General features: G+C 49.6%; 2 protein-coding genes across 4 annotated transcripts in view; both read left to right on the top strand.

The window, feature by feature from the left end:
• Positions 1–4,570: 4,570 nt before the first annotated feature.
• On the top strand, positions 4,571–7,118 carry LSM10 (LSM10, U7 small nuclear RNA associated). Of its 2 annotated transcripts, none has more exons than XM_019726544.2 (2): positions 4,571–4,890; positions 6,375–7,118. In XM_019726544.2, the coding sequence occupies exon 2, from the start codon at positions 6,391–6,393 to the stop codon at positions 6,760–6,762; it is 372 nt and encodes a 123-aa protein (XP_019582103.1). In that variant the 5' UTR covers positions 4,571–4,890; positions 6,375–6,390; the 3' UTR covers positions 6,763–7,118. The 2 variants fall into 2 exon arrangements, with proteins under 2 accessions (XP_019582103.1, XP_019582104.1); XM_019726545.2 differs by having other exon boundaries at positions 4,577–4,890; positions 6,372–7,118.
• A 5,437-nt stretch (positions 7,119–12,555) lies between these two features.
• The window catches only part of STK40 (serine/threonine kinase 40), a 38,632-nt gene continuing 37,776 nt past the window's right edge, over positions 12,556–13,411 (top strand). Inside the window, exons 1-2 of one of the 2 annotated variants that reach the window (XM_074334405.1) lie at positions 12,602–12,742; positions 12,904–13,009. The gene's annotated coding sequence lies outside the window, so the exon portion shown is untranslated. Of the gene's footprint in view, positions 12,743–12,903; positions 13,010–13,411 lie in introns of both variants that reach the window. The other variant, XM_074334403.1, reaches the window with a different exon arrangement.

Below are 13,411 nucleotides of genomic sequence, written 5' to 3'. Positions count from 1 at the left end.
ACAGAAAGGGAAATCACCAAATAAATTTAAGTTGCTTCCTGCCCATGAAAGTTACACTTTCTTACCTCCAAAGACTCCCCAAGCGGTCCAATAGGGAGGAAAGGCCTACCTTGCTATAAAATGCTTATTATAGCCTTGCAAAGTACCTTCTGTTTTAGTCTCTTTTAAGCAATCTGGCCACCAGTTGGGGTGGCCTGACTGGGTGACAGATGAAAGGGAAGGTTCTGACCTATTCTGAGTTTGGCTCCCATCACACTGCCACAAACCTGAACTTCACTGTCTGCTCTGAGCACGTCCTGGGGCCTTGGAGGTGGGCCATGAGCTGCCGAGAAGAGATCAGACTCCTCCCTCCACCTACCCCAGAGCAATGCTGAGGATTTCAAATGTATCTTTCGTCTCCGTAAATAAACAAGATACAGATCTCTGGTACGGCCGCCTTCTGATGAGGCAATCTTTGTGTTTCATGTCTCTAGACTTGTACAAATATTGAGAAAAACAAGTTTATTTGCATGGTGGTTAAGGGCATCCAGAGAAAGCAGGGGAGGGAGAAGGAGGCAAAGAAGAAAGAAGATAGGGATTACTCTGACAAGTTACGTAGACTGAGTAATAACAACGCACCAGTGTCCACCTAAAGCCAGGCCACAGGATATGAGGGTGTCCACGTTAGTGCCCAGTGCGCTTTATGGGGAGGCATGCCGCAGTCAGAACCAGGACACTGGGTTCTGGCCCCATCCCTGCCCCAAATTCACCATGGTGTCTTGGGGAGTTACCCTCACCAAGCCCTAGTTCCCTCATCTGCAAGAAAGAGAAAGAACTAGTTCACTGGCTCAAAGCCAGCTTGCCTACACAAGTTGTTGAGTTGACAGTTTCCTAGGCCAAGCCCCAGGTAGGACCAAAGAACTGGAAGTTTTACCTATGCTGACCCCAGTTGCATGCTTTCGGGGTATATCTGCTCTCTTTCAGCTCTTCTGTGACTGATCTCAACTAAATTTCAAATTGTCCTACTCTTATCAGTGTTGGAATGTTCTACAGATTATGTGAGGCAAAGCTCTAGAAAAGCCTTGTGAACAGAAGTATTTTAATGGCTCCCAGAAGAAAGGTATAATAAAAATTGAGAGTGAAGAGGGAAGAAAAAAAGGGGAAATCACCCAATGTAGGCTGCATAGTATCTAGCAATTTTTAAAGGTAAACTCACTTTTTCCCTTGGATCCAGGTCCTGGTAGGCAAGAAACAAACTTCAGCATGGTATCCAGATTCTGGAGATTCTCAAATCCAAACAATCCAATTCCCTCATCCACTTCATCTGGTTTGTCACTCTGGTTTATATCCAGTATGGAGACCAACTCAAGCCACAGGAAACCACAGGAAGAGAAATGTAAATTTGGGAAAATATACCAGAGGGCCAAAAAAATGTATACATATGACTTGTATTCATCTTTTGTTATTGGTATATATCGAGTATTACAATTTTAATACAGTTTTTTCCTTTCTTAAAATGTGTATACATTTTTTTGGCACCCTCTGTATTTATCATAATACTTAATCATAAAGACCCACATTAAAATCTGAAAACTAATACAACTTTCACCTACCCCTGCTGCCTTTAAATAATGCCCTGGGTAACTCCTCTTTAGCTGCTAAGTTCCTGGACAGCTGACCATAGTGGGAGTTAAAGGAAGTGTTCGCAGGGATTGGGCCAGGGAACCCCTTCACAGCTTCATGATTTGGCGTAAATTCTCAGATCATAATTCAGCCCTTTTCAAATGAGAATGTCAAGATGCATTCCAATGGCTAATGGAAATGAATTGTGGATTTCTTGATTACCTTAATACTTCTCCCTTACATACTTACCCCCAGCCCACCCCCACCCCCACGCATACTACATTCTTTTTGTTTCTGGCCAGTGGTCTCTGTTAGCTCCCCAAACTACCTGAAACCCCAATTGCATTAGCCTGATGAGGCCACACCACTAACACAGCCCCAGAAGAGCTGGGGGCAGAACCCAGGACTCCTAAATCCTAGACAGGCACATTTGCTTCAGATTACTCTGCCCTCCTTTCTCTTTATGAAACTCCCTGACTTCTGAAACGTTGGCGCCAACATTTGTTTCAGGTTTCAAGGGGAAGGTATGGTGTCAGCCAAAGACATTTGACTCGTGTTCCGACTATCCTAAAGACCTCTCAGCATTGGTTACAATTGAGGAAATAATACTAATCTTGTATGCTCTCCCTCATCTCTCTAGCTCAGCGTATCTTTTATCTATTCCTTTCTTTCCCTCAATCGCACCCAGCCTTCTTTCTGCACCTCAGATATTTACCCAAATGGCTGCGGAGGTGCTCCTTTCCTATCCAAACCGCTCTCACCCACCCTTTGGCCTCTGCCTCTCCAGGGACTCCTTGCCTCCATCTTAATCCATCTGGCTGCTCATGCATTCCTCTCCCCTCACCAGCACTGCAGGCTTCCTTGCTGCCTCACCTTCCCTCCCTCATACACCCCTACAGCTCCTTTCACTACACAGATCCTAATTCTCATGTCGCCAGGCCCCAACTTTGCTAGATCCAGCAGCCATTTCTCCTCCCCATGCTCCTTGGCTCTTTGAAGGCCCTCAGCTCTGCCAAACACGCTTGTCTTCCTAAAACTCTCACCCTTGAGCCCTGGTGACTCTAATCATACTGCTTTCTGACTATACTTCCCCTCCCTTCCTCAGTGGCTTCCGGTTGAGGATTGCCCTATATGATACAGGTGTTGATGTAGCTAGCTATTTTTAAAAGTCTGTCAAAATGACCAGGTCATTTGCCAGATGACCCTTATTTCATCCCTGGCTTTTTTCATTCCTCACCCTGATCTCATTTCTCACTCCATTTCTCCCCTCACTCTATGCCTTACTCTGACACGCCCCACCACCAATGTTTTATGCACCCCTGGTGCTTAGTTTGCATTCTTCTGCAAATTGTTTTGCACAGCTTTCTTTTTTCAGAGTGGCCATTACTTTCACCCATTACTATTGACTGCAAGTCTCTGCATTCCCCCTTAGCTGGGCTTCAGGCTCACTTTTCTGAGATGTCCCACACCACCTCACATTTCAGAGTCTAACACTGATGTCATTTTTATTTAATTATTTCACTGTCAAAAAGCATTGAAGAAACTTAAATATAATACAAAACAGGACAGTTTTCCATTGAAAAGAAATGGAAGTGATGGGTAGAAGTTACCAAAAACTTCCTAACAATGGAGACAATCACCAACAGAGAAGTCAGTTGCTATTCACTGGAGTCGGTCAGGCAGTGGTTAGGGGATCATCTGTGGGTGCCGTAGAGGGGATTTGGACACTGGGAGGTAAGTTGAAGCAGGTGACCTAGGAATCACCCTAACTGTAAGGATTCTGTGACCCCCTGACAATCAGAAACAGAAGCACAACAGAGCTTATCTAAAGGGAACAGAGAAATTCAAGGCTCCTGAAATGAATTTAATTTGAGTGGGCTTTGTACTGGTCTAGGTTGTTGGTTGCCAAAAATTGGAACCGATTCTGGCCTATTTGAGTAGAGAAGGAATTTACTGAAAGGGACTCAGGCAACTCGGAGTTCTCTAGACAGTCTGTCGGGCAGACTGGAGAACCATGAGGAAATGGACAGGAACCAGGGAGGTTAGTCAGCATAGCAGAGGACTCCAGCACCAGGAGTACCCTCAGGATGAGGCACTGGATGACGCAGACGCGAGCACAGAGCCTAAACAGTCCCTGCTGGTTTGTACCACATGCTCCAGATTTAAAATCTGATAATTTCTGAGTTTAGGTCACATGCTGTAATTGACAAGGATCAGAGACAATATCTGGCCTTTAAATTACTTGTACTGGGAAGCAGAACTTCACCTGCCACCGAAATTCATAGAATGTCTGATTTCCCCAAACATGGGAAAGGAGTTCAGTGGCTGAATAGCCAAAAAATGAGATTTCCTGCACATGCATGACCCCCACCCCACCCCAATCTTCTTATTCTTATCAATGGGCCACCATCGCTCTGCATACCTAGTGTTAACATTTAAATCGATTCCTCCTCCTCCTCCTCCCCACACTCCAGATTTAATCAGCCTCCAAGGATTCTAATTAACTGTTTTCCAAATTGTCAAGCTCATTTCCACCAAGTCCTTCGCACAAACTGTGTCCTCTAATTGCAATGCTCCCCTCCTAGTTTTCGCAAGGTTGGCTTCATGTCATTCATCTCAGCTCAGATGTCAACTTATTAGGACATCCCTGACCATCTAGTAAAAGGCCACCCAGTCACTATCACATCACCCTATTTTAATTACCTGAAGAACTTTTATCATAATTTTCTTGTTTTTCTTATACACCCCCCCACACACACACACACACCAGTAGATTTAAAGGTCATCAATTCTGGGAGCTTGTCTCCTTGGTCACCGCTATGGCCAGAACCTGGGAAGGGGCCTGACACATGGTGAAGGATCAATGAATATTTGTTGAATGAATGAATGACTCCAATGAAGGGGAGAATCCAATGACATTTGCCTGGGGTTGCAAGAGCGTGAGCACGACGCTCGCAAGGCATTCTGGGGATTGTAGTTCGGGATCACCCCGCGGTGGCGCGGGCCTGCGAACTGAGCGCTCTCTATGCTCTGGGAGGACAGAGCGGCGCCGTCGTTGCTATGGCTTTTCAGTCTCGCCGCTGGAGGGAAGCCGCCCAGCTAGGCGCCCACTAGCTCTGGCGCCAACGCGGACCGGGAAGCGGAAAGAATCCCGCGTGGTGGGTCCGGGGACCCCCAGGGCGGAGCGCGAGGAGACCGGAACCCCGGAGGACAGCGCGAGCAGCGGAAGCGTTTACTTCACGATTTGCTGAGTGTAGCTCATCTCCCCCAGCCCACTCCCACGGCTCTGTGAGTAAAGGCTCGTCACCGTCCTCACTTTACCGATGGGCTAACTGGCTTGAAGAAGCTAAGTGGCTTGCTCGAGGTCTCCCTCCCAGGAAGTGACAGAGCCCGTCTTAGAGCCCAGCTCTGCCTCTTTGCAGTGATGGTGCGGCCCCAAACCTCCGCTTGGGCACAGACTTCTGGTGGAGCCTGGTGGGGTCGTTAGACCCTTCCAGCCCAGCTCCCAGTCTCCCTCATCAGTGGCTTAGGCTGGCTTGCCACACGTAATGCCACCCTGCTCAGCCCTGTGGGGATTCTGAGTGAGGTCTTAAAGAAAATTCCACCACCTTCCACTCAGAGTCTGAAAATAGGGATGGATAAAACAAAATTACATTAATAAAATATCAGGGCATGTTGAAAGCAAAGGAAAGTACATTTAATGTGGTGAGATTCTGTTAGCCTTATTTAGCCTATGGTTTAATAGATGTGGAAACAGGTTCAGAGACATTGAGTAACTAACTGGCCTAGGTTTACAGTTTGTGGGTGGAGCGGAAATTCCATCCTAGGTTTCTCAAAATCTGTGTGCTTTATATGTTCCTTTTTTTTTTTTTTTTCAATTAATGACCTAAATTTCTACTTACATGGCGGCTGCATATTGTAGATAGACCAGTCGTTCTCACTGGGCCCCAGACCAACAATCAGCATCAACTGAGAATATGTTAGAAAGGCACATTCTTGGGCCCCACCTCAGACCCACTGAGTTAGAAACTGAGAATGGGGCCCAGTGATGTGTTTTAACGAGTCCTCCAGGTGATTCTGACACACACTAATGTTTGAGAACTACTGGTGATTTCACCGGGGGGTCATGTTAAAATGCAGATTCTTTCAGAAGGTGTGGGGAGGGACTGAAGATTCTGCATCTCTAACAAATGCTTGGGTGATGCTGAAACTGCTGGTCCATGGACCATACTTTGAGTAGCAAGGGGATAAACTACACCTTAGAGCAGTAGTTCTCAAACTTGGATACACTTAGAATTACCTGAGGAGCTTTTGAAACATAGGACACCTGGGGCTCCACCCTTGACCAAATGAATCAGAATCTCTGGGGTGTGGCAGTCAGGTAAAAACCCACCAGGTGATTCTAACATACAGTGCAGTTTCAGAACCCCTGGTGTGGAATTTGGAGGAGGGAAGCCACGGATTTTGAATCCCAGCACTTATCAACTGTGTGACCTTGGGCAAGTGACTTAACCTCTCCTGGCCATATTTTCCTCGTTTATAAAATAAGTATAAGTAATCCTTGGCTTACCGGGCTGTGTAAGAGCTTTATGAGGTGTGTATATGCAGCGCCTGGCTCCTCCAGGTGCTCTACAGACTCAAAAACTGGGGAGGTGGGCAGACCTGGGGAAGTCTGTGCTGGAGATTTTGTGCTAGACCCTGGTGGAGGGGAGTTGGCAACTGCACCCCTTAGCTTGCTACAGCTCCCCTCTGTGTGCTCCTCCCGCAAGCAGCCAGCAGTGTGGAACAATGGCGGTGAGCCACTCGGTGAAGGAGCGGACCATCTCTGAGAACAGCCTGATCATCCTGCTGCAGGGCCTCCAGGGCCAGGTCACCACTGTGGACCTGCGGGATGAGAGCGTGGCCCATGGACGCATAGACAACGTCGATGCCTTCATGAACATCCGCCTGGCCAAGGTCACCTACACAGACCGTTGGGGGCATCAGGCCGAGCTGGATGACCTCTTTGTAACCGGCCGGAACGTCCGTTATGTCCACATCCCAGACGATGTGAACATCACTAAGACCATCGAGCAGCAGCTGCAGGTCATCCATCGGGTACGCAACTTTGGCAGCAAAGGTCAAGGCCGGCGGGAATTTCCCACCAAAAAGTATAAATGAGGTTGACCCTTCAGCAAGCCCCAGTCCCCACCCAGGTTCCTTCTGAGTTCTACTGAGCCAACGACTGCCTGCTCTCCCTCCCTTTCCAGGTTCTGGGAAGGGAGCAGGGCCAGCCCAGAAACTGGTGTCTGACAGACAACACCTGTCACAGTTGCCTTTCACAGGGTTCCACCTCCCGGATTCATCCTGGGACCCAGAATCCTATTTACCTGTGGCCTTGGGGTAGATGACAATCCCCCTTTCGATCAGTTGCACCTGAATCTGTGATTTACTGATTTAGGGAATCTGTCAAATAGTTTTCAACCCTCACACAGTGAGGATTATTAAATGTGCTGGGCCTCAGCCACCCCTGAATATCCCTTTTTCTCTTGCAATTGTGTTTGTTTTCTCATAAAACTAAACTTGGACACAAACAAGTCCGTGCCTCTTGCTTCCCCTGATGAGAGTGGGTCCCCTTTTGGTCCTGTGTCCTAGGCTGCTGGGTCTCAAACTTGGCTGCACATTGGACTCACCTGTCCCACACTCTTCTATTTGGATTTCGCCGGTATGGGGGATGGCCCGGGCATTGGATTTTTGTAAGTTTCCCACATGATACTGCTATGCAGCAAAGTTTGAGAAGTGTAGTAGGAGAGTCCTTCAGTCTGGTCAGGTGGAAAGTGGCTTTTCTGTTCAGATTCCCTATGGAGGAGGCTGGTGGTCTCATTGCATTTCCTCAGGGGGAGAGATTGGAGTAATCCTGGGCCCTCCCCTCAAGTGTGGGAACTCCTCCAACAGCAAGTGATCAGGCTCCAACTCTGAGAGTCACTGGGTCCTCAGGGAAGAAAGGATTCTGAGGTTAGAACCCAAGTCTTTGTTGTCACTGCCTTGCAGCCAGACCAGCCCTGCCACAGGCAAACCACCATCTCAGTAAAAGCAGCTCCGTCCTGTGGAACCAGAGGGTTTGTCTTCATCAAACAAACATCCACAGAGCAGCTACCTAGTGCTCGGCCTTCTCCTGAGCACACACTCACAATAAGATTTGCTACCTTCTGGAGGGGAACTTATAATCTAGTGGAAGAGGTGATCAGTAACCACAAAAAAGATTCAGCCAGAGAACTGCTGTGCCAGAGTTGTGAATAAGGCACTTTAAGATGCTGTCATTTCTTGAGGGAGATTTGAGAGGAATATTCATTTGGGCATGAATTTACATTCCAGCACAGTCTTTGTCAAAGTGTTGTCCTTGGACCACCTCATGAGAACCAACTGGGATGTGTCTAGAAAAGCCACTTTCCTGGCTCCCTTTCCCCAGACTTGAACCACAATCAAGCTGGAACCCTGCATTATTCATTTAAATTTAAATGGAGAAGGAGCCTGCCATTTAAAGAGCCAAAGGATAGCAGAGGAAACTGCTAGTGCAAAGGTCCTGAGGTGGGAAAGCTTGGGAGTTTGGGGCAATAACAATACCATTGCCCTTACTGAGGCAGGAGAAATGGGAGAGGGGTGGGGCAAATGACACAAAGACCTTGTGGGTAAGGAGTGTAGCTGGTTCCAATTCTGGTGTGTACGAAACATAACTTGAATTTTCTCTAACTCAAGTGAATTCATGTTTTGCCTCACTCAGCCAGTGTCAGAAACTTAATTGCAGTCCATTCAAAGTTACCCCCACTTTCCTTGGAATTGGTCGAATTCTAGGGTACTTCCTTTCAAGGCACCAAAGCATGGGAAGGGTAGTTAATCTGGTGGTCATTCAGTCACATTAGCATCCACTGAAATGTCCTCGTTTTGTTCTGGCATTTTGTCATCTATCTACTCAGGTTGCACAAGTCCACGAGGGTTTTGTTCTGGTGTTTTGTCATCAGCCCACTTGGGTTGCTGCTGAGTTGCTCTTCTCTGACCAAAGACTGCCTGACCTCCCCTTCAAGTGCAACCCATACCCCTCTCAGTGTTTCGATTTTTGTTCTACTTTTCCCAGGCCAGTCAGGCCCCAATTCTTAGGGTCTTAGGTTAGTTAGGCCCTGTTTGCCCAAATGCAGCACACAGCTGTTTCTTCAGAGGGTTTTGTTACTTCTTGGCCTTCCCCCAGGAAAAAGAAGCACAACTCTTCCTGTTTTCCACTCTCTGAGACCCAGCTGATACCCTCCAGCTACCAGGCTGAAAAGAAGCTTCTTTCTTCTCAGGGACCACCCCCAGGTCAGTCTCCCAGATGCCCGTGTCACACAGTTTTCTAAATTTGTATCTGCTCAGAAATTCTTTCCATTCCTCTCTGAAGCCTAGGCCTTTGGAATTCAGAAGCTAAAAATGAACTCTGCATTCTGTTGTATCATTTATTTCCTGACAAGGAATGCAGAGTAACCTAGCTATCTGCATAAAGGAAAGGCCAAGAGACACCAAGGAAGAGATTTAGAAAAAAAAAAACATTGCCAATGTCATCACCCCATTGGAGTTTGGGTTTTGTGCTACTCGTGGTGTGGCCTTTATTCAAGCTCAGACATAAAGCATTGTGGGGTCCTAGGTGATGACTGAGCCCTCAGGAATTCTGACTGCTCAGGTGGTATGGCATGTCCCCTCTTTCCCTTCTTGTTTCTGGAGAGAAGAGTACAGGGGTCTCTGTCTCTGATTTGCAGGAGGGGACTATCAGGACTCTGAGGAGAGCTGGGTGGGCATGCAGCTTGAAGGTCCTGTCTCCCTGGGGGCCATACAAGTGACACAGCATCTCCAGCTCTCAGCTGGTTAGGACATGAAGGGACTTGAAGGAGAACATCCAGTTCAGTGAGTTCCAGTCTGGTATCCCTGCCTGAAAGATCCCTGAGGGCAGTAGGGGTCCCTTGAGTTCTTATCAATGTTCCAGAAGGACCCAGAGAAACAGCACATAGTATTGGAGAGTAACCAAGCTGGCTTGGTCTCTGCTTTGGGCTGTAATTATACCAGCAGGATGGTGGTCACCTTGGCTTGCTCTTTCTGATCACAAGCTCTAATGGCTATAATACGAGGCGGTGATCAATAAAAAGGGGAAAATGACTTGATGCAAGTTATATGAGAGACAAAATCTTACTGAATATGAGGCTTGTGTGGGGGGAAAATGCTAAAAGAAGCTTTGGCAGTGAGATGGTTGGGAACCACTGATCCAGTACAACTCTGCCTTTTTACAGTTGAGGAAACAGGCTGTTTCCTTAGGGGTAAGGGGAAAGGGGTCTTCTCAGGTCCCATGTTTAACTTATTGGCAGAATGCCAAGATGGTCATCATAAGTAGCTATCACTTGCTGAACCTCATTGTGTGCCAGGGCCCTAGGTGCTCCAGGAGGACAGAGCTGTCGCCTGTTGGGTCCCACTGGATCTCCAGCATCTAGCCCAGTGCTCTGCACATAGCAGGCACTCCATAAATCTTTGTGGAGTGAAAGAATCATCTCATTTCATCATTGTTACAATGGTATATATTAGTAGCCCCATTTTACAGATGAGCAAACAGACCCAGAAAGGTGAAGTGACTTGCTCAAGGTTGAAGAGCCCGTGAACAGCAGAGTGGGGATATGAACTCAGGTCTGTACGACTCAAATTCCATGATACTACACTAGACTATTCTGCTTGCTGACGACAGAGTGCCCTGCTCATCTCCATGGTGGTACCCAATCACCAGGTGGGGGCCTGGCACTCAAAACTTACCATACACAGGCGTGGGGCTTGGCCACAAAGAGAAGCCAGAAGTCCACCAATAACAAGGATTTGCTGGGTTTCAGAAGCCTGAGGAAGCTCTTTGGGGTTGAAGGCCTCCTCCTGTGATGGGCAGGCCTGCCTATATCTCGTCAAGCAACCATCTCATGCTGTTGTGACAGGCGTCACTTTGTTATGGCAGTGCCATCTGCCAGTATGCCCAGAGTTGGAGAGCCAGCAGGAGAGTATGTCACTGTGTGTGTGTGTGTGTGTGTGTGAGAGAGAGAGAGAGAGAGAGAGAGAGAGAGAGAGACGCATAGCTTCATGTTGGTGTCTTGATGACAGTATTTCATTTCCTCTGGCTGGCACCTTTAGTTTTTATTCATTACCTATTCTCCCCTCTTTCTCTTTCTCCTCCTCTCCTTTGTTAAAATCCTATATTTTGAATCAGCGGAGAGTCTCCTGGGGGTGGGGATGGTGTTGTCAGCTCCTAGTGATTCATCTAGCTGATAATTAGAACTCTGGAAAACCCAAAACTTATTTCTGTCAGAGTCAGGGCTTCCGGAATCCCTAGGCTTTTCCCTTTGTCAGAGAGGAGAGCTGGGGAGGGGGCGGGGAGGGGGTGGCTGGCTTCTTTGTGCCTGACTTTCTGTCATCCGCTTCATCAGAGCTCTGTAACTGAGGTATGAGCACTCTTACTCACCAGGTCCTGTGAGAAGTTGTTTCCACACTCCCTGAATCGCAATGATCCCACGAGGTGTTATCTCTGTTTTGACAGCCAAGGAAAGTTAAGGAACTTACACTAAGTCACTCAGCTTGTAAGGAACGCAGTAAGAATTCATATCCAACCATTTCAGAATCTGTCCCAGTTGGTTCAGATCACAGCTCTGCCATTATAAGCTCTGTCTTTGGATGGGTTACTTCCCCTCTCAGAGCCGTAGCTTCTTCATCTAGAAACAGACTCCTAACCGGATGTCTCTAAACTCCTCAATACAGTGTGTGACACAACAGTGGGAGCTGTTTTATTACTATTATTCTTTAACCCTATTAGCTCCCAGGACACCAGGCATTCAGAGAGACAGAGATGGACACAGGAGGCTGCATCCAGACTCTCACTTGTACCAACTCTCATGTCCTGGCACTGCCTGTGTGGAGATGACAAATACGCATACACATAAGTGCCTGGCCACACGCCCTAGAAAAACCCAGCAGTGCACCAGGCTTGGACACGTGTGCCCACACATGGATACAGGGTGACCCAGGGCATAACTAGCTGGAAAGACACCCGGGGAGTCAGTCATATGCAGCAGGCACCCCAGCTCACAGCCGAGACAAAGGAGTGGGGCCATTGTCGCTGGTGCTGCTGCCACTGAGCCCTCCTAGCTGCTTCGGCATGGCAGGGGAGGGAAGCCAGGCTCTCAGAGGGCCCCAGTGAGTCACCAGCCTGATGCAATCCCTTTAAAGGGCTCATCTGCTGGTGCAAGAAGCTGATTCATGGAGGGCGTGGTTGCTGGAGGAGGAGGAGAAAGGCACCGAAACTGCAACAGGAGGGGCTGAGGTTAGGTGGCTGGAATAGTTAATAGGAACTCTTCACTGTAAACCTCCCTGGTCAAGACTCCAGCGATCTTCAGTTGAAGCGGGGTTTCTACAAAAGCGAGGGGCCCAGAGGAAAATGTGAGGGCTGCGACAGGAATTCCTGTCATTGAGTCTAACTGCAGCTCTCTACGCACAGAACTCCAGGAACCGAGAAATGGGGATCAAGGAAGAGCCATTTTTCTGATAAATATACTGTATCTGGCCGACCTTCCAACTGCTGGAGATTTCTCCAAATCCAGCAGGGCGTGTGCAGGGTACGCGAGGTGCTGCGGGGTCGGGGCCGGGGGCGGTGCCTCCGGCCCAGCCTTTCCTCAGACATAGATAAGCAGTTAGTACCGCCCCTTTAGAGTCTCAGCCTCCAATCGTTTCACACAGCTCGGCCCAGACCCCACCTTGAACCAATCCTCAATCGGAATCTGGCCTCTGGCCTGAAGGCTTCCGCCCGTCGTCAAGATGGTGCCCAATCCCAACGCCGTGGGTCTGTGGACTTGGGCGAGGGGCGGGGCCATGGGCGGGGGCGGGGCTGCGGCTTGTGCCGGGAGGAGGGGGCGGTGCGTCACTTCCGTTGTCAGGTGGCGGCGCCGCAGCCATGGAGGGAGGCGGCGGCGGCGGTGGCGGCTCCGGCGGCTGCGCTGGGAGGCGGCCGTGAGCGGCTCCCACGCCCCCGGCCCGGCCCCGGCCCCCCGGGACGGAGCGCCGAGCAGTCCCGGCTCCGGGCTACGGACTATGGGCGAGCAGCGCTGAGCACCGGGGGAAGGTGAGAGCGGGGGTCCGGGAGTGGGGAGCCGGGCGGGGGGTGCAGGTTGGCTGGGCGGGCCTCAGCGGCGGTGGCGGTGGGACCCGGGTGACAGCCTGAGGCTATCCGGCTGCGACAGAAGTGGCAACAGCGAATGTCCCCTCCTCTTCTGGGGTCTGCAGTTCTCCGGTGGCGGGGGCTGCTGGGCGCCGGGGCCGCGGTAAGCCTCGGTCTCGCTGAAGCCCTGGGAGGTGGACACTGCCAACCTTGCTCGGAATCACTCAGCCAGTAAGTGAAGGCACCGCCGTTTGAACCTGCCAGGTTTTCCCCAAGAGACACCTTCTGTCTCTCCATGCTTCCCTCCTGATCTTGAGAGGGACTTGAAAGTTAGAAGGAGTCCCCAGGGAGGGCCAGCCAGGGCTTCCTCCAGGAGCCCTCACCCGTTGGCACGGGCACCATCGCTTCTGGGGAATTTCTCTTCCCAGGCGGCGTTCAGATGCGGGTCAGAGCTACCTGCTTGCCAGTGCTACATTTGGTCGGCCTTTTCCAAGGAGAGAGCCTGTTGCTGTGGTCACTGTTTCACCTGCCATGCCGGGTCAGGCCCGCCCATTCCCACGCCACTTGGCCCCACCTTCCAGGCTGGGGTGTTGGGATTCCCGACTCCTCGTTCTCTGCCCACCCCCACTCCCT

This window comes from Rhinolophus sinicus, linkage group LG06, assembly GCF_036562045.2.
Source record: "Rhinolophus sinicus isolate RSC01 linkage group LG06, ASM3656204v1, whole genome shotgun sequence".
NCBI lineage: Eukaryota > Metazoa > Chordata > Mammalia > Chiroptera > Rhinolophidae > Rhinolophus > Rhinolophus sinicus.
The sequence above is the reverse complement of the archived record's forward strand: the minus strand, read 5'-3'. Positions and strand labels throughout refer to the sequence as shown.

Excerpts from the sequence above, each read along its gene's own strand:
- LSM10 (XM_019726544.2), top strand. The coding sequence starts at position 6,391 with ATGGCGGTGAGCCACTCGGTGAAGGAGCGGACCATCTCTGAGAACAGC.